This window comes from Lottia gigantea, assembly GCF_000327385.1.
Source record: "Lottia gigantea unplaced genomic scaffold LOTGIsca_66, whole genome shotgun sequence".
Lineage (NCBI taxonomy): Eukaryota > Metazoa > Mollusca > Gastropoda > Lottiidae > Lottia > Lottia gigantea.
Genome location: NW_008710245.1, coordinates 298,834 through 320,779, shown reverse-complemented (window position 1 = coordinate 320,779; position 21,946 = coordinate 298,834). Strand labels below are relative to the sequence as shown.

Genomic DNA, 21,946 nt, shown 5'->3' with positions numbered 1-21,946 from the left:
TCATTCTCATAGAGAACTTGTTTATAACAATGACAGAGCAAGATTAAAGACATCATTTCACCAATCTATCATTCTATAAATCAATACAGTCCACAATATCTAGCATGGAACTGAGTCAATTTGTCACAATATGATAATAATAAAGTTCTTCATTGGAGCAGATGATGAAAGTCACTAATAACCAACTTTTAATGACAACAGTGCAGAAATTTTGTATAAAAAAATCAAAATCCACATGCAAGTGAAAAGATTAAACTTTTTTGTCATATTTCTCTAAATTTCAAAAAAGCTTCTTTTAATTCTATAGTAATTTTTTTTTTATGGAGTCAGAAAGAAACTGAACATTCCAAGATTATCTGAACCCTTTTACAGCTGGAGCGACTGGAATAATGACCAATAGTGACCTTGAAAAAATCATTAACAGACTGACTTAGATAACAAGTCATGACCCCCATTTGTCAGATGTAGCCAAATGATATCATGTAAAACACTCTAAACCACTGTGTTACAGAACCCATCACCAAAACACTCATAGCCATTGAAACTTACCCTGAGTTTCTCTTGTTTAGCTTTAGCTAAGTGGTTGGTGTCCTTCCATTTTTTATCAAGATCAGCCACAGCTTTACTAACAAAATCTGGGGCATCTTTATCTTGTTGAAGACGTCTGCCTGCTTCCAAGTCAGCCATGACTCTTGCTTTTTCTTCTTCTAATCTTCTCATTATACCCTAGAATTTAATATCGAAAATTCTCATATATATGAACACCAATTAATTAAAGAATATAATTTAGTAGACCAATCTAAAGAAAAATAACCAAAACATTGAATTTGAAGCAAAGTTTGCTATCAACTACATACAATTGGTCTTTGTAACTCTGCTTACTCTGATTTTCACTCATTATTTGCTTTTATTTCTTTCTATAGAAAGTAGACAAATATCCAACACTGACACAACACAGAATAGTAAGCTCCACCACAAAGCCAGAAAACAGAAATATCATTTTCATCCCCTCATCTGGACCCACTGTTCTGGACCATATGTTTTTTTGTTTTTTTTTTTAAGATGGAGATTGAATTCAAAATTCCAAACAATGTTAAAAATGAACCGAAAGCAAAGAAAAGAGCCTCAGAATGGCAATCAAACATACTGATAATGGTTCTATTAGTTGAGCAAAGAAAATAGACATTAGCAGTTAAATTTTTTTTACAAATACAAATTGCTATATTACATTCATTAATACTTGATCTATCTACAATATTTGTAGATCGTTTATTTTCTAATGGAGTCCTAATTTGCACCAATTTAATTGCTTGACTACAAAATTTAATAATGTTAACACCAAGCATTTTATTGACAAAGGTTGATACTTGACTGTTTAAGTTATCTGATGATCAAGCACAGCTAACATGTTATGGGTTAAATTATAATCATCACATTAAACACCAACAGAAAAGGGTTAAAATACAGTATCCAATTAACATAAAGATTGATAAATCAAAACACTGCAAAATTTAACACCTATAACTCCTGTTCACCAAAATCACACCAGACCTATACTTACATAATCATTCTGCAAAAAATGTATTTTGGACATTAATGAACTCTTGGAACAATCTTATCAAAACCCAAGAATAAATCGAAGGATATATGTATATGGGTAGGGGCAGGTAAATTTCAGTATTTCAAATTAAACTGTTAGGATTCTGACCGCTATGAATAACAAATCAAAATGGCCACTTTTCATATAAGAAGAAATGATTATCCATGCAGAAATGGATTAAACTACAATAAATCAGAAGCCATAATCAAATTTCAACTGTGCATGCACTGAGTTAAGGTCTTGAAAATTCAAATGCTTACCTCATGTTCATTAAGACATTCTTTAGCTTGTTCTAGACTATCAATACAAGGTTGCTCCATGACATGTTTATGGGCATCATCTAACCATCCAAACTGTCTGGATAAATTGTCACGATAATCAAAACTCTTGGTATAAATTGATGATTTTCCTGCTGTTTGGTCCATGGCTGGTTTCAATTTGTCAAATCTGTTGATCAGATTTTGCAGTTTTTCCCGCTCTTTTCGTGCGTCTGCTGTGTTACTATCTTGATTTAATTCATTTAAATTGTCTTCTAACCATTTTGCTTCATCAGCATATTTTGCACGATTTTTCATAGCTTTCTGTAAACAAAAAAAATTGCAATGTATACATGAAAAGACTTGATGCCATAGAAAACTTTCAAAAACATAAATTGTAAAGTTGAGATCACAAAAAATATTCTTAAAAATGCCGGTACCATATTGAGCAAAAATGTTTTCATACCTGGAATTTAGCCAAGGCTTCTCTATATTCTTCACTACTTAAATTCGGTTTCTTCATTTCAGTGATCAGTCCTTCAACTTCCTGTACCCATGTACTAAATTCAGACAATCTAAACACAAAAGGAAACATTCTTTGATCAGAATAAATTCTCAGATCTTTTAACCAGAAGCAAAAAAAAAATCCCAAGAAAATTTACTTAGAATATGACTTTAGAAAATTAAAGAATTGAGTAATACGTCTTACTTTTCTGCACCTTATTGGGCTTATGCAGTATGCAATGAGGGAAATTTTGACAGGACAGTCTGGAAAAAACAAAGATGTTAACCCGGGATTAGATGCAAGCAAGCATCTAACTGACTGAGCTAGTGCAGCTTCGAATATGACTTAAACGCTGCAGGAGATTAAATTAAATCCATTACACGACTATAGATGAACAAGACAAACACAACAGAAACCTAGCCAACATACCTGTTATGATATTCTTTCCAGCGTTCAGGTAGTTGTTTTAATTGTAGATGTATATTACCAACATACGACTGTAACTTATTATACTGATCAACATAATCTTTGTGTCTGTCTACTAATGTAGAATCTGTCTTAGTTAACTTCATTAACATATTGCCTTTCTCTCCCATACTCTCTAAATACTTCTCCATTGTTGGCATCAGTTGGCCATCTTGGAATATTTGCTGAAACGAAAGAACAAATTTGAACTGACAATCCTTGAAATAAAGTTTAGAAATTCCAACATTCTCTATAAAACTTCTCTATAATGTTTAAAAATTCCATAACATCTCTATAATGTTTTAAGATTCTATAACTTCTCTATAATGTTTAAAAATTCTATAACTTCTCTATAATGTTTAAAAATTCTATAACTTCTTTATAACGTTTAAAAATTCTATAACTTCTCTATAATGTTTAAAAATTCTTTAACTTCTCTATAATGTTTAAAAATTCTATAACTTCTCTATAATGTTTAAAAATTCTATAACTTCTCTATAATGTTTAAAATTTCTATAACTTCTCTATAATGTTTAAAAATTCTATAACTTCTCTATAATGTTTAAAAATTCTATAACTTCTCTATAATGTTTAAAAATTCTATAACTTCTCTATTATAAAGTTTAGAAATTCCGATTATGTAATCGTGTTTCAAATAACCAAACTGAAGATTCTAATTTCCAGCAAGATAGATAAAGATGAAGATGTCAAATGAAATAGTTTTTGGAAAGGCCACTAAAACAAGAAATAATTTTGCATATACCTTGTGTTTAAGCAGAGCTTCTTTGACATTTACTCTACTTTGTAGCTGTTCTTGATGCTGTTTCAAGGCTTTTTCTGCTGTTTCCATATTCTGACAGAATTTACCTTCAGGTAAGGAGAACTCCAGATGTAATAATCTTAATGGAGCATGATGTAAAATATTCTGCAAAATATGAATCAAAACATGATAATATGCTGTTCCAGATTTGACTTATCGAGATGTCAAAGCCAAGCAGTGTGTAATAGGTGAAATATTGTTTTAAAAAAATCAGTACCATTGCATACGCTTATTCCTTTTCGATTTATAAATATCAAGCGATCTTGCGCAACTGGTAGCATATAGGGGATTGGCTTTTTTACCATCAAATTGTTTTTCCATATCAGCCCTCTAAATGTTATTCACTGCTAAGAGATTAAGACTTTCTATTCAGGTGAAGAATTATTTCATACCTTATATCTAGCTTCCAATTGTTCCATTTCTAGTTGTAATTGTTGTGAATCAGGTTGAGACAGGGTCTGTAAGATTTGTTTACCAGCTGATAAATATTCCTTTAATGGCTTCTCATCAACACGATCAAAAAATCTCTGAAATGATAATGCAGCAAAACCCTTTTATGACGAACAATTTGTCAGTTCAAAATCTTCCTCTTTTGACTCTGATAGCAGGCAAATTATACTACATATATCTAAGAATTATCTCCCTTCTCATCTTAAATTCAGATGAAATATTACTATTTTCAGATTTTTAGATGTAATTTTACAAGTATATAGCTTCTCTTACTCTGTGTTTACGTATGAGGCTTTCAACATCATCAGAATTTTCTTCCAGTATTGCTTCAGCATTGTCTAACCACTCTTCTAGTTGTGTCTGTTTAACACCTAGCAGACGCCATAATTTCACCTGACTTTCTAACTTCCTTTCCCAATCTTTGGATGATGTTTGAAGATTCTGAAAAAAGCCAAATATCTTAATCATTCTGAATTGCAACTAAATCATTTTGTGAAAATTTATCTGGTTTTCTCGTCGAAAGGACGAAAGCTGTAGATACTGCAAAAAAAAGACAAATATTCAGACATTTTGCAAATCATCTGATTTTTTAGCTATACCTTAATTGATCAATTTGTTTTATCTTAACAACATAATTTTCCACTGTACCTGGAATCTGGTATTGACTGTGTTCATGACATCATCAACTGGTTGAAAGTCCACATTATTTAGTTTAGGTTTAGTACTACAGATTTTATTATAAACCTTATTTTTACTTTCTAGTATTGACTTCTGGTAGATCAACTGTGAGAAAAAAGCCTGAAAACAAAATTTTACCAATTTTATTAAAACAGTTATCATTGAAGACAAAAGACAGTAAATGATTTAAATAGTATCCAGTCTTTTAAAAGATATCCATTAACTACCATTTAAACTAGACATTTAGGAATAGATTCCTTTCTTGGAACACAATTCTTTTCCTAGTCAAGATTGAATTTCTTGTTGCTGCCAGAATACATTACTCATCTATAGCGCCAAAGAAGTGAGTTATAGCCATCTACCAAGGTGCTTGCACAGACCACACAGTTTGGATAATTCAATTCAAAAATTCAGTTTGAAGACAATGGGGCAAAAGGACATCGTGAATATTCAATGTGTCTGTGGCTCCTGACAACTACGTGCCTGTTGTAATCTAGTTATATCTAAATTGATATATTAATACACCTGACTAAAGAATACACCTACCTTATGTTGTTCCAGTGTGGTCTCAGAATCTGCAGCATTTCCCTCCATTTTATGAGATTGAATCAGATCTTCTCCTTCATCTAACCATTTATTTAGATCTATTAAACCTGTTTCTAAACTCTCTACATTAGGTAGAACAGCTTTTAAATATTTCTTTTTATCTGGGATTTGTTTTCTTATTCTTACAATGATTTCTTTTTTAATATTTAAATTCTGTAACATCTCATTAATGACCTCTGGTGGTGTATTTTTGACCAGTGACTGGGCTGTCTTGGTGATTACTTTAAATTCATTTTCAATATCAGGAACTCTTGTACTTAATTCCTGAAAATGAACAGGTTTCCATAATCTTATGACATGTTTTTTGCTTAAAAATAATGTGTCAAAAAACTTAACTTCGTGATATTCTGATATTTATTTGGTATTATTATCAACCACCAATCTTACAACAATAAAGCCAGGAACCATGTTCAAGATAATCAAAAGTTTAAACTGCCAAGAACTTTGATTGGTCATTCTAATTACAAAAAAAATATTAACCGATAAAATGACTTCAGACAATGGCGTAGCCATGCGAAATATCTGAGCGTGCCTGAATTTCTAACCCAGTTATGAGAGTCATGCCTGAAAAACTTGCATTCGGGGCTGAGAGGGGGGCATCTACACCATCTCTGCCACTGATTTCAAATTATAAATAATAAGTTATGATCTTTCTAAGAATGGTGCCACATGACTTACTTCTAATTTAAGAAGATATTCCTTCAAATCAGCATGTATACATGGTACTGGGGACTGTACAATAGAATCAGCATACTCTAACCACTCATGTACAGTACTGTATCCACTAGTATATTCACTACGAGCTTTATCCACTACTTCATTTTGTTGGTAAACAGTAAAATCTTGTTTTAAGACATTGAAATGATTATTTAGATCTTCAATAGTTTGACGTATCTCATCTGCTATTGGTTGTTGACTGGTTCCTATTAAATATTCACCAGATTTATTCAACGTTACAAATTTCTTCTCAATATCAGACGTATCACCGAAGAAATACTGAAACATAAACATAGAGTTGTTCAATTGATTGGTTATCAAATATAACATGGCAACAGAGTTTTCAAAAATTCTGAAATAGATTTCATAAGATACTGTAACTGTAGAAAGGGCTCAAATATTCAAATACTGCTGTAAGAAATAGTAGAAAAAATATTTGTTTAGTAAAAATTGTCTTTAAAATACTGTAACAGATGAAAAAAGTTGATGAAATACTTTAACAGATGAAAAGAGTTGATGAAATACTTAAACAGGTGAAAAAGAGTTGATGAATTACTTAAACAGGTGAAAAGAGTTGATGAATTACTTTAACAGATGAAAAGAGGTCATGAAATACTTTAACAGATGAAAAGAGGTCATGAAATACTTTAACAGATGAAAAGAGTTGATGAAATACTTTTACAGATGAAAAGAGTTCATGAAATACTTTAACAGATGAAAAGAGGTCATGAAATACTTTAACAGATGAAAAGAGTTCATGAAATACTTTAACAGGTGAAAAGAGTTGATGAAATACTTTAACAGATGAAAAGAGTTGATGAAATACTTTAACAGGTGAAAAGAGTTCATGAAATACTGTAACAGATGAAAAGAGTTGATGAAATACTTTAACAGGTGAAAAGAGGTCATGAAATACTGTAACAGATGAAAAGAGTTGATGAAATACTTTAACAGGTGAAAAGAGTTGATGAAATACTTTAACAGATGAAAAGAGGTCATGAAATACTTTAACAGATGAAAAGAGTTGATGAAATACTGTAACAGATGAAAAAGAGGTCATGAAATACTTTAACAGATGAAAAGAGTTGATGAAATACTGTAACAGATGAAAAAGAGTTCATGAAATACTGTAACAGATGAAAAGAGTTGATGAAATACTTTAACAGGTGAAAAGAGGTCATGAAATACTGTAACAGATGAAAAGAGTTGATGAAATACTTTAACAGATGAAAAGAGTTGATGAAATACTTTAACAGATGAAAAGAGGTTATGAAATACTTTAACAGATGAAAAGAGTTGATGAAATACTTTAACAGATGAAAAGAGTTGATGAAATACTTTAACAGATGAAAAGAGTTGATGAAATACTTTAACAGATGAAAAGAGGTCATGAAATACTTTAACAGATGAAAAGAGGTTATGAAATACTCATCATGAAATACTGTAACAGTAGAAAAGAAGTCATGAAATACTGTATAAATGATATAAATAAATACGATAAGTTTTGAAAAAAAATGTCTTTACTTACTGCTCTATTTTCTGCTGAATTTTCTTTCATAACCTTCTCTCCTCCATCCAGCCAGGCAGTTAGAGCATTAACATCAGATGCATAATTCTTCCACATTACTATTTGTTTCTCAAAGGTAGGCTTTAAACCCTGTATTTCTTGTGATAATACTCTCCATTTAGTGCTAATACTCTCAATTTCTTCAGGAATATTTTTCACTTCTGGAGAAACTGAAAATGTAAACGTCATCATTAAGACAATTTTTGTTAGATAATATTTTGAAGGTCTAAAAGCTCATGCATATTTTTTGATTAAGGAATTTGAAAAAAAATAATTTTGTTCTTTTTATAGGTGCAGCAAAAGCAATGTTTTTTTTCAAATATATTTGTGTATAACAAATTCTACAGTCATATATTTTCGTAAACACTGTGGGGGACATTCCATTTTTTGTAAACGTATACATACAACTGGATTTCAAAATAAAGAAATTCATACCAAATACCTTTAGCATCTTTTCTGTAAGTATCCCCTTTCCCTTTCACTTCAGCAAACGTACTGTCATACGTCATAATTAGTTGATTTCCTTGCACTAAATTCTAAAAGAAGAAATTTTGATTTTGAAATGTTTTGAGATACCAACCCAAAACTGTTTCAAGTTATTAAGAGAACTGTTTTTCTTCAGCCTGTTAAAGAGATTTTCAGGTTGAAACTCAAACACTTACCTCATAATCTTTGTACATTTCTTCCACTTCTTCTTGCCAGCCATATTTGACTTTCCATGATTTAATTTTGTCTTCTGTCATTAACATAATTGACCAGACACGCATCTTGGCTCCTTCATAATCTAGTCTTCGTTGTCTGACAGGAGCTAAAGTACATACTCGTTGTAGACGTTTTGCCATCAGATCCATATGAGGTGGATCGAGTTGTTCCCCTTCAAAGTGTCCTGCTTTTTTAACTTGTTCAAAGAATTTCTTCTGGGGCTCCAGATCTTTGAAAAATCTCTGTGAAATGAATTGAAAGGATTTGGTAAAATTTGGTATGAAAGAGATAAAGTGGAGAAATAAGAGTTGTAATTAAAAAATATTTTTGAAAGCAAAAACTATGATCTAAGGTAAGGTGTGGCTACCACAAAGAGTAGTCTCCATGTTCTTACAGTTTTTCTGTTAATATTTTATAGTGTATGTCAAGAGGAATACAAACTAACCTTGTGTTCAGCTAGTAATTCTCCAATATAGCTAGCCATATCTTCAGGGTTGTCAAAGGACTCTTCTGGTTTCTTTAATAAAGTCTCAGCTTCATACAACCAACGTCCAAATTCTCCCAGACGACCTGGGTAGCTCTGGTCTAATTTTAGTAACCATAATCGTGTCAGTTCCTCTGTTTCTTCCCACTTGTCTTGTAATTGTTGCCATTCTTGAGGATTAACTCTCTTGAATTTACCTGTCATGGCTCTATCTTTAAGAGCCAAATAAACTGTCTCTCTTCTGTCTAATTCTGTTTTGAATCCAAGATAGTCCTGAAATTCACAAATGAAAGGAAATCTAGCTTTGCTCTCAATTTGACTGAGGATCTCATTTGAGAACCCTGCTAAATGGTTATGATAAAGAGAATTTCCAAAGCTTAGCTAGTGGATAATTGAAAATTGAAACTTACCAAAAATTCAGAATGTCTGTCTGTAACAGGACCTCTAGTATTAGCTAGAATCTCTGCTGCATCTTTAGATAACCAATTATACAGACTAAAATATGCTGACATCTCTTGATCTGGTGTGTCCATTTTACTTGGTATTCCTTGGAGCTGAAATTGACAAATAGTAACTGAATCATCAACCATTCTTCAGATCTGTTGAAATATTATATCTGGAAATTGATGCTGAATCCCACAGGAGATCTTATGTCAAAATTAATTTTTTTTTTTTTAAAAAGTTGGTTATTAGCAAAAGAAGGACCTTATCCAGAAATGCATGGTAAAGTTTCTTAACTTCAGACAACCTTCTAAAGAGTAAGTTACCACCACCCACTGAGTTTAGAACTAAATCCCTCACCTTTGAATCTCCAGCATCTGGATATTTTTTCAGGAATTGAGCCACATACGTCATAATAGATTTTTCATCTGGCTTAGCTACGTCAACATCTATAAAACACAAATTATACAAATCATTAAACATATCAGGAACAAACTCCATTCAGTTATATCTATTGTTCCATGCAGGCATTTCCATCCTGATTAAGTATAGTTATTGGAATTGTTGCATATCATGGCTACTCTCAACAGCTCTTCATTTTCCTAAAAACACCTAGCTTTGTCATTCTTTTCATCCTCATTAATTTGAATTACCTATATAAGGTTCTGGGGGAGATTGGCCAATATAATGAGAATGAGTCAAGTAAAAGTTTCTCCAGTCATACCTTCAGCATCTAGAAGGCGTGGAATGCCTAATTCAGAATCAGCAATGGAGAAGGCTCGTTCTAAATTAACTCTAGCTGTTTGTTGTTTAACACCTTCCATGTCAATTAAATTAGGGTTAATATTGTGTATCAACTGGTTAAATGCAACACCACTTCTCCAACTTGGTCCAAAATCCTTTACTTCTATACCGTATTTCCTGCAAGATAATAAAAAAATCTCTGCAACTATCAAAATGGTATAGGTGTAAATAAATAAGAAGACTATTATGGATAGACTACTCCTTTCTTTATAAATAATTGTCATTAAAACATAGATGGAGCAAGAAAAGATTCATGTTGAAACATCTCTGTGATCACACTAAGAACACTCTTCATGTCCCAAGAAGAGCATATTTGGCAGTTCCTGAAATAACTGAAGACTGACTTCAATACAGAAACTGTGAGTCACAACTTACTTTCCTAGAACACTGTCAACCCATGCCAATAGATTTTTCTTTGGTAAAGCCATCTTTTTACTAGCAGAAGGCCCTTCTCCTGTTAAATCTTGTACATTTGGCACTTGAGACATTGTCTCTTCAATCTGGAATAAAACAATACAATATGAAATCATCATTAGCAGTAACTTTTAAAGCAGAAATTTCTGTTTGTGCCCAAAGCTCCTGTTCGAAATAACTGTAGAAACTGCAGTGTTGTTAAGAAATTTAGTGCAGACTTAAGAACAAATCATTATCAGCTGTTTTCCAAACCAACTGAGGTGTTACGACCAAGCAGACGACAATCAAGACATCTATTCAAGAGATGCAATCTTATAAAGCATCTTGTGGCAGGTTCATATCAAAATAAGGTGTATTTTCAAACTTGTTGATGTATTTGCAAGCAGTTTGGGGAAAGATCAAACACCAAGATATCTGTACATGCTTACCTGGAAGTAGAGGATAATTGTCCAAATGAGACCCAGGACAATAGCTGGTTTACCATCAGCTATATCAGTAGTGTTAATATTCACCATTTTAATCTTCTTTCCTTCTAGAAAATCTAATGCTTTTTTGATATTACTCAGAAAATGTGGCCGCTTAATATTTTTTCCTCTCTCCATTTTCTGAAACGAAATAAAAAAACTTTTGTAAAGAACAAGTTCCGTTTAAGGGATTTTAGAGATACAAATGCACAACAATGATAGCACTGAGGTTGAAATATTGTCTTGTCTTTAAGGATTTTTGAATTGGATGCTATGTGCTATGTATTATTGAGATGTATCTCAATTTGCTTACAGCTCATAAATATTAACTACAATGAGCAACAATCTTCATATTTCTTCTAAATCAAAAAAGGTCAAGCTTTATTGAATGCAGCAGTTGAGTTTTGGGCATTCCTTGCCCCCAATCAATTGCATTATCATATAAATCACTAAGACTTTGATCAAATATTTATCAGGTTGAAATGGTACACTGGAATAGTTTCTGAACCAAATGGTACCCATTTTAGGCACAACCACAAAGATAATTTCAACCTTAAGACACAAGCAGTTTTTATGTTTTGGTCAACTTAATCAAATGAAGCAGATATGCAGCTTTTCAACATCTTGTTGGGTGTAAGCAGACAGGCTGGTCAAATATTGTAATGTGGCATCGTCAGCTTCTCCGAATGGTATCAGGTCATTGGATGTCATATGACAGATTTAGATTATCTCGACCCATGCCAGGATGGAACATAATATGTGTCTATATTGAATAAGCCAATATGACTTCATAAAAATAAAACAAGCAATTCTGTTTAATTTCAAAAGAGTTCAATCTTTGGAATTTGCTTTGGCCTAAAAAATGGGATTTAATACTAATCTAGGGGAGTCATAAAATCTTATAGGTTATAAAACAGGTATACTATAATCTTTCAAGGATTTCAGGTTGGACATTCAAACGACTAATCCCTTCTCTATTTGATGGCAGGGTGCCAAAATAACGAGATTGCCTATGTTATTTAATATAACATTCAAACACCATAACCAGCCAACAGGATTTGAACTTTAAGTACAAAACAATAAGTGCTGACTTCATGATATATTTATCTGTTTCGATACCATTCAAACTAGGCTATTTATTAAATACTCCAGCCTTTATAATCTCTTCTACCCCATAGTAAGATATTGTATATATCAATATATATATATGTATATAAAACTTGACACCAGACGTGTTTCTGCCTGCTGTTTAGAAAAGAGCGGGAAATTTTATTTATTGGTTATATACTATACTTTATTGATGTTTTGACAGGGTTTGTTTGTCAAGACACTTAGAAACTTTCAGACACAGTTTGATGTTGATAATCGATTTCATATTTCAGTGAATAATTTACATTTCTACCTTCTGACTCAGGAAATTAAGAGCTTAGCTATTGTTTGATGAGCTATTACGTTAAAATTTATCATTAAGTTTCTTTCAGAGGATTACATATGACAAGCTTACTTTGAACTAGAATTTCTATAAACATTGTTTTTGTATAGATATTAGATAAATATTAAAAAAAACTTTGAATGTCCCTAAATTTTGATTTGTTGTATTTGCCAACAATATTCATATATATGAGAAAGCTGAAATAGATAGAATTTTTTTATATTAGTTCAGCACTGCAGTAAGAATTTCTCTATCAAAGCTTGAAATTATATTATTACAATTCTTATGTTGTTTTTCATGGATTTATTGTAATATTCATATTTCATATGAAATATCTAATTTTAAGCATTGTGAAATTTTGTACTAACAGCCATGAAAGAAGATAACAGATTTGAAAAAATTTCGAACAGATAACTGATTGATTGTTTAACAGTAAATCAATTAGTAGATATCTAACAAACTATATCTTTATCAATAGTCAATATTAGTATTCAATAAACTATCGGTACCGTACTTATTAATATTAGTACCGGTACTATGTCTAAGTCACTAATAGTCTGATTTATTGGTGGTTTATCGATAGCCATGTTTCTCTATTGTATGGTACCCTTTATAGCAGCTAATAGTTCCTTTATGAAGGAAAAGCTGTGTACAAAAACATACGAAAACAGATATGATCACTGATATGACTATACAGAAATATGAATTCCACCAATAGACCTTTTATTTAGTCTTTGTGAGATGCAATCTTGGCCTATAGTTGCCATTATACACTGAAATATCTTAAATTGATTGTAAAATTGAAAGCATCAATTTGAGCTGAAACAAATTATACTACCTACTATGGTTCTTATAATTCAACTTAAACCTGGCGTTTTTTACCTCACATTGGCAAAATCTGCTCATACTATGATAGTGACATCATAAAAAGTTTAGTTTTAGTGAAATTGCAAGAACCACAGATGTCCCACTGAAAATTGAATTGTGCAAATCAATGCTTTCAGTGTCTCTGATACACATAAAAAAAAAATTAAAAAACCCTTTTACAATCCCTTTAAAATTATTTGCATGTGTGCTCTGAAAGTTTTATAGTCAAAAAAGTCACTAGGAAGCTTCTAACTGATATATTGCCATAAATCAATTCAGATATATTCAATGTTTCCTGATTTTAATCATTTTAATCATCTTAGTTACTTGACAAATTAAATTACAACCACACGACTGACGTTACATAAAAATTAATTTCAATCTATTAGATTAAATCTGTTATATATTTCTGTCTTGTTACCTCTATTAAATAAGAATTATTTTCAGTCTCGACTTCAATCAATAACTATCGGTAAAATTATACACTTGTATACTTTCAAGAAATCCAATCAATGGACACAATCATTCTCTCAAAATTATCATGATTAATTATATAATAAAAAATCATTTTGATCAGATTATAACTTTCCTGAAATCATTTGAATTACTATATTGTTTGTCTTTGTCATTATTTTTCCATTCAACATGGAATAATCAAACCACAAAACTAAATTCAATTTAGTCCATGAAACGAGATAAGTAAAACTTTAGTCAAAGCTGTACCTGATAAACATCAAAACGTTACATTTTTTCACCAATATATCATCAGCACTATGTTAAAGATTCGTATTTTATAGAGTCAAGAATCAGTTGGCAATGAATAAAGTCATATATTATACTACCTTCAGTTTTAAATATAATTTGCTAGGTTTCATCTTAAATATAAAATATCAATAGGATAATTTACATGGTTATTTTTCTTTAATATAAAATATCAATAGGATAATTTACTTGGTTATAATTTTACGGAAGCGTATTAGGGCCATTCAATTTTTTTTTTTTTAAATTTTCAAGTTAGTATGTTGAATTTTCAAGTTAGTAACTTGAATTTTCAAGTTAGTAACTTGAATTTTCAAGTTAGTATCTTGAATTTTCAAGTTAGTATGTTGAATTTTCAAGCTAGTATGTTGAATTTTCAAGTTAGTATTTTGAATTTTCAAGTTAGTATGTTGAATTTAGTATGTTGAATTTTCAAGTTAGTACGTTGAATTTTCAAGTTAGTATGATGAATTTTCAAGTTAGTAACTTGAATTTTCAAGCAAGTATGTTGAATTTTCAAGTTATTATCTTGAATTTTCAAGTTAGTATCTTGAATTTTCAAGTTAGTATCTTGAATTTAGTAACTTGAATTTTCAAGTTAGTAACTTGAATTTTCAAGTTAATATGTTAAATTTTCAAGTTTGTATCTTGAATTTTCAAGTTAGTATCTCGAATTTTAAAGTTTTTAACTTGAAAATTCAACATACTAACTTGAAAATTCAAAAAAAAAAAAGAAAAATGAATGGCCCTAATACGCTTCCGTACAATTTACTTGGTAATATCTTAAATATAAGATAAACAGGATAATTTACTTGGTTATTTTTCTTTAATATAAGATATCAATAAAGAATAATGTATTTGATTATATTTCTTTAATATAAGATACCAATAATAATAATTTACTAATATATTTCATTATATAAGATATCAATAAAGGATAATGTATTTGGTTATATCAGTTTAAACCTAGATGTCAATAAAGGAAAATCACTTGGTTATATCCCTTTAACTTTCAAGATCAATGAAAGAAAATGCTAAGTGATTAAAACTTGTAAGTTATTTTAAAAGGAATGTTGTCAATGTTTAAGGGGTAGGGTAAAAGGATTGTTTGTTCCTTTCTATACATGAATAATTATAAACTAGTGCTATACAATACAAATATCAATACATTACTAACAATCTAAAGAAAGACATTCAAAGATCAATACTATACTGAACTATTTAAATTGTGTCTCAATGAATAAAGCACATTTTGCTGTATTAAATGAAAAGGCTTGCCTAATCAGATCATTTAAAGCTGATCGTGCTTGTTCTAGATTTAGATTACAGCCTTAAGTAGCATTGCTTTGATATCTCATACCAATTATTCATTGTCAGAGTCCTTTAGCTATTGGAAACAGGGTTGATATTTGGACATAATCCAGTCCCATACCTCAAGCAAACAAATAACTTGACTGTTCCAAAAACTGTTTGAAAATGGGAGATGGTCATATGAATAATTGCTTTCCCAGAAGATAAAACTCAATTTCTGATAGACTACAATCTGTATCACTTTCTAGAACGAAAATCTAGCATCTGACTTGTTACAGATGTTCAATTTCGTTCTGAAAAATGGTGCCAGGGAAAGTAAAAAATATGAGGACTATATCTGTATAGGAGATCAATGTACACCTACCAATGTTTCTCCTGATAATACTTCCAATAAAGATAATAGCACCACACCAGATTTAATATCTTCAAATAAATCATCCACTTTCTCAGGAGGTACATGCTGTAATGAAATCACAAATTATTATTTCTACTAATACTAAATCAAACCTAATACTTCTCTTGTATTCATTTGACATTTGCCATGTTGGCTTCTTGTTCTACATAGTTTCAGCTTAAAGTTTCTTTAACGAACAAATCATTGCCTTGCGAGGGTAGCTATACATTTCAAACTTGAGAGATTCGATCAGGACAATACTACATACAAAACTTACTTGACAGAGGTATGTGTTCATCCAATTTGTAAATGTCTTTTTCTGTACTCTTTCTTGTTCATCTGCAAATAAAAAGTAACATGTTTGAATACAGAGATTACATGAAAAATCTTGGAATACTTCGTATTATTTTCAGATATTTACAGGTATGAATACCTTGATTCAATAATGAAAATGTGCTTTAATTGTTATTTTATTATCCAAAATTATTTGTATGATACTGTGAATAGGAAGATTGCAAATCTGCCCTCAAATTCAAACTCTGCAAGGTGCTAAGGATAAAAACTCAAAATAGTTCTAAAAAGTATGTCTTGAACTATATTCATGACATCAAAGGTAAATTAATATTCTCCTCACTTTAAGTCAATATACTCCACCTTGCTTTATTTTTACTATATTTTACTACATAGTAACCTATTTTGGGAATTTTACTACTAAATTACAAAATACGTAGGATATGTGTACTACAAGAATTAATTACTACATGTGAGTGATATTTGCAAAGGAACGTGTTTATAACAAACTCAACCAAATACTGTTTTGAACTACTTTATGAGCACATTCGTCTGTTATATACATGACAATGACAATTTTTTTTCACTGACTCCACGAGTTGCAAGACATTGTGTTGACATAAAGCAAAAGAAACAAATGTGCCCTTTAATTCATTTTCATTTTACTAGAAACTAATCTAGGGACTAAAAATGATGCAAGTTTTCAGTTGACTTTATATTTTTGATTATACAGACTGATATTCATGTCATTTAAGACCAATTTTATCAATCTGTTATTCAATATCACCAATCAATGATATAGTTACATAATATGCAGATTAGGGTGGTTGAAAAAGTTACTATTAACAAGCAACTAGTCACTATTCAACAGATTAGGCACTGGCACAGGGTTCAAGTTGTGTTTAAATGTGCAGTATGTTTCAGTACACCAGGAGATATCCTCCAAAAAAATATCCCCAGTAATTAGTTGATTAAATAACAAAATAACTTCAACTACATTTTGAGAACAGTGACATATATTTTCCTAAATAAAACTTCAGACACAAAGAATATCTGAATAAAAGAATGAGCTTTAATCTGGTTTTTCAACATTTTTGGGACCAAGTTTAATAAACTACAAGGTCAATAAGTCTAGTGGTATTTAATAGATGATACATCAACACAATCTGGCTTTTTATAAATATTACAGCTCCTACTAATAACTAAACATGATAACCAATCAAAGAGAGAATGAATGAATGAATGAATGAATAAAGTTTTAACAATTGGGGTTTTCTAAATGGCCAAGTACAGTATAATTTAACATCCCATTTCCTTTCAAGACTAAAGTTGTGAAATTAGAATCCTATAATCTTTATGTCTCTCATGGGTGAAGGTATAAAATTTCATATAAACAAATTTCACAGTTGAGTTAACTTCCTTTCTACATTAAGGTCCTATCAACATAAACAGTATATCACAGTTGATCACCAAATAGTAAAACTTACAATGACCTTAACAGTTTACTATGCATATTGATTGAAATAAGAGTTTCAGAAGGTGTTTTCAAGCCTTTGCAAGAATATGAGGGACACAAAATATTTCTTTGCATCATTCTTGATTCCTATTGGACATCTATAATTCCAGTATTGTTTTTTTTTTCAGGTTAACATTTAACCATACTAGCAAACTAAGGTTTCATTGGAATTGGATTGGTAATGCTCTTGTGCCCAAAGCATTTTACAACTTTTGATTGCAGCAGTCACAGAGGCAGAACATATCCACGCTGCTTATGGTGTTACTACTGGTAATTTAAAAAGTTACTGTGTATTTGGAGACTAGGTTTAATTTCAATTATGAGTCTTAAATTTCAATCTATACCTTTCATAATATGTATAAATATAAACTCAAATATAGTAAGAGGTCAAATTACATCTGGGCCCCATGTGGCATTTTCCCTATTATCTGTCCCATTAAAGCTTGATTTCAAAATATTTAGAAACAGAGAGTTTTGGAACCTGTTACTAATTACACCTTTCATTTTGATTAATTTCTTTAACGACCTACAAGAGAAATACATTAAGAAAAGTGCAAAGATTGACAGTTAGTCAATTTCAGACATTAAATATTAGTGTTTATATCAAAAATAAAGGTCTGAAAGTAATTAGCTTGCATGATCAACATGTATATGTAAGATGTATACTTTTCATATGGGACAACTTTTGGTGATCTTAGAGACTTCTGTTTTGATATTGAAAATGTTTCAAAACAACGTCAAATGAAACGAGAACAGAGTTTTACATCCTTCTGTTAACCTGATCAGACTCAAAGACAAGAAATTCATCTCTTTTTCTTACTGTTGAGGAATTTTAACCTTCACAGCTTATATCACATGGGGCCTCAGCTTTTTTTTCTGCTTCACGGAATAGATCCTTCATCAATGTTTGCTGCTAGAACATGGGGAAAGTATCTGGTCATTCAAATGAAACCAAAAACCCCTTTTACATTACAAAATTTATCCATTCTCAGAACGGAACGGTGACTACAAGGGTTAATTGCAACTCCTTCAAGAAGAGTTCCACAGATAACCATGCCGAGAACGCTTATCATTTACACTACAAACAAAGAACCGTTTTATGACCACTTGAAAATGAAAATGGACACATTTTATCGCAGCCTGGTCCGGACCAAGAACGGAACGCTTTATAGCGATCTGGTGTAAATGGTGCTATAATGTATTCACATTCTTATATTCAATTTAAGTCCAGAGACCACTTCACACTTCATGTCAATAATAGACTCTATCAAATTTACAGGAGGCATGTGGCATCATTAAGGAAAACATTATATGACTGTTTTAGTAATAACCCTGATGAAATGGACTGTTTATGTCTAATATTACTCAGTAATTAATAATCAGACTGTTCAGCATCATTAAACAGGAATGGCATAAATTCTTCAAGATAATGGAAATCCTGCAGGGAATTATTTTCTGACAGGAATGATTTTATTTCATGAGTTAGAAGTCCATATATTCAGGTGCACATGTCTAGACTGGAATTCTTACATCAATCTTTGAATTACATTGTTGAAAGGTGAAAGTGGGTAGAAATTCCATGCTCAACCACAAGAGCTCCAGGAAAATAATTTGGTAAAATTAAAATGTCAATACAATGATATTGAAAGTGGGTAGAAATTCCATGCTCAACCACCACAGCTCCAGGAATATAATTTGGTAAAATTAAAATGTCAATACAATGATATTAAAATGTTAAAACAAATAAAATACAAGAACTAATATTTGCTTTTTAAAAAATAATTCAAAATATTCTTAGACTCAAAAGTCCACAGAAGACAGAAGTAGAATCTGTAAAACATGTTAGTACTTGTATGTAAAATTGGTTCAAAAAAGAAAAGTTTAAAGTCTTTCAGTCAATTAAGGACTAAATAACTGTTAATTAAATCAATATTCTTCAGACAGAGAATCTTAATACAAACGATTTTATTGGGAAATGAAGAAGGATTAACCTTTATTAGCACTGTTCTCTAGAATGAGGATGATTTTATCTGTAAGTTAATAGGTGCTTGAATAGTATCATCTTCACACTGTCAAGCCAATTTGAACTATGTCTAATACCTTGACATCATTAGTCACTCTTTTTTAGTATCACAAATGTATGTAAATACAGCAATTCCATTAAATTGTACACTACGGAAAGAGCAATTCTGTTACCATTCAGCAATAATATATACTTTTCTGTCAAGGGCCCTGATTGGATGTATGTTAGTGTCAAATCCAATCAAATCTCAGTATTTACATATGTCCTAATAGAAAAGAAGTGCTTAATGATGTCAAGGTATTTCGCAGTGCCTTGACATTATGGAGATGCAGTCTGATATGATAGCCATATACCTTCCTGGTTGAAACTAGAGTGAACATAAGCTACAATAAAAATTGATTTGTTAATCTGGTACCATTGATAAAACAATGAGAGTAAACCTCTCAATATCACTAAGTATAATATCAAACAGATTAAGTATCATCAGAATTCTCTTCATGTGTTTTTCTGGAGATTTAATCAAGACAATCATCGATATCTAGTGGTCAAGCCTGGACCAATCAATACTTAAGAGGCCAATTGTTGGTACTCTTACATATATTGCCTTTGAACTTCAAGAACGCAACCTGCAATAAAATGCCAAAGTGATAAGGTGCCTTCACACTATATCCATTACCAGTTGAGTACGATTGTGAATAATGAAAGTGGCCATGAGTTCGAATGCAACTCACAACTCAGTTGCATGAGAGTTGCATTTGAATATTATCACTGCTGTTCTTATTCACGACAATACACAACTGCTGGTGCTATTGTGTGAGGGGCCACTTTAGTAAGGGATTTCCCTTGTATTTTGTTGTTACCAATCTTGAGATCTTGTTCAGTAAAAAAGCAATGGAATAATCCACCAAAGTTCCATATGAAAAAATGAGAAGTGATTTCATCCAAGGAAATATCAAAATTTTCATTTTATAATCTTAGACAATTCTCAAGCACTTCAAAAATCAATACATAGATTACAAGTTTCTGTTTTTAACCTGATTCCACAAATTGTTATGAAATGCAATTATGCAATTGACCTTAAAATTGTAATGTTTGTAATTGTAGCACCTGTTTCAGGCCAGACATGAAATGTTTTTATGTCCTATACCTTGACCAAATGAAGTATTGAGATAATGTAACAAATTGTCTGGTAACAATTGGATAAAATTGACTGCAAATTTGAAGCTGTCTGCAAGTGAAATTCTAGTGTTATTGAAAATGTCATCAGTTGTACTAAACAACAGAAGGCAGGAGGCAGAAGGTATTAATTATACAGTAAGCATGGTTGAGCATCCTTATCTGGCAATTTGCACTCTCCAAAATGGATGTTAAACTTACAGGAGCATATTGGCATTATTTATGTCTGCTGCAATTGTTTTAGAGTAGAATATTCAGTAGTTTGACAACAATGGTTGAATGCATTTCCGGCTCTCTATAGTAAAAATTATTTATTTTAATAATTATCATTAATTGAACTTGACCAGAGGCACATCGCCATTCAAACATAGAAAACTTGACCACAGGCACATCTCTAATTCAATGAGAATCAATTGTAATAATAGAATCGATCGTAAAATAGATTATCAGATCTACTTCAGGTAAGCCTGTTTTAATGCTCTCATTACAGCCATTTTAACACCTGCCCCATCTTCCTTACTGATTAACACAATCAATAACTCTACCAATTTCATTTTCTATTATTATTAACATGTAGTCATTAATCTTATATATATAATTAACAATGATCTTCAAATAATTAAATCTATCATCAGCATGGCAATTCAAAAAGACCTTCAACCAGTACTAACATCATAAGCCTCTTTTACACCAGGCCACAAAAAAATGCTCTGTTCTCAGTGTGGACCAAACCATGATCAAATTGACCGTTTACTTGACAATAAATTAAGTGGTCTGAAAACCGTGGTTTGAAATTATTCTTTGAATGCTCATCTTCCAGAAGAAGTTGAATTTAGTCCTTGAAGTCACCCGAAAGTAAACAGCAATAGCACTGAAAAATGACGAAATCATGCTGGAAAAGGTGAGGGCTGCTCTTAGGGCATGCACAGTAAAGCAGTAACTGTTAGCATTACATCAATTTATCAAGACCGTTATCAGATCAGTTCTGAGATCACCTCCTTGAGGTTTGCTTGACGGTTTACAATACACAAAATTCATCTGTTCCGTTCTAAGAACTGTTCTGAGAAAGGATAATTTTTGTAATGTAAAAGGGGTTATAGAGTCAGCAAGTTTACAATGTTCTTGTGATGTTAGTGATTAGCTGCTCATCAGACATCATCTTTATCAACCAACAAGTTCTAAACTTTTAAAGACCTTCATCCA

At 31.3% G+C, this 21,946-nt stretch overlaps 1 protein-coding gene across 1 annotated transcript in view; it reads right to left on the bottom strand.

Annotated features, from left to right (window-relative positions):
- The window catches only part of LOTGIDRAFT_167389 (hypothetical protein), a gene marked incomplete at both ends in the record, with an annotated part of 67,898 nt that overhangs the window by 44,999 nt on the left and 953 nt on the right, over positions 1-21,946 (bottom strand). Inside the window, 21 exons of the mRNA XM_009064869.1 lie at positions 550-726; positions 1,861-2,181; positions 2,324-2,432; positions 2,792-3,012; positions 3,591-3,752; positions 4,040-4,174; positions 4,371-4,538; positions 4,746-4,895; positions 5,322-5,645; positions 6,060-6,377; positions 7,627-7,835; positions 8,108-8,201; positions 8,328-8,609; positions 8,813-9,124; positions 9,262-9,405; positions 9,653-9,741; positions 10,017-10,213; positions 10,472-10,596; positions 10,939-11,115; positions 15,708-15,803; positions 16,015-16,076. Of these exons, the coding sequence (XP_009063117.1) occupies positions 550-726; positions 1,861-2,181; positions 2,324-2,432; positions 2,792-3,012; positions 3,591-3,752; positions 4,040-4,174; positions 4,371-4,538; positions 4,746-4,895; positions 5,322-5,645; positions 6,060-6,377; positions 7,627-7,835; positions 8,108-8,201; positions 8,328-8,609; positions 8,813-9,124; positions 9,262-9,405; positions 9,653-9,741; positions 10,017-10,213; positions 10,472-10,596; positions 10,939-11,115; positions 15,708-15,803; positions 16,015-16,076 (3,872 nt within the window). The remainder of the gene's footprint in view (positions 1-549; positions 727-1,860; positions 2,182-2,323; positions 2,433-2,791; positions 3,013-3,590; positions 3,753-4,039; positions 4,175-4,370; positions 4,539-4,745; positions 4,896-5,321; positions 5,646-6,059; positions 6,378-7,626; positions 7,836-8,107; positions 8,202-8,327; positions 8,610-8,812; positions 9,125-9,261; positions 9,406-9,652; positions 9,742-10,016; positions 10,214-10,471; positions 10,597-10,938; positions 11,116-15,707; positions 15,804-16,014; positions 16,077-21,946) is intronic.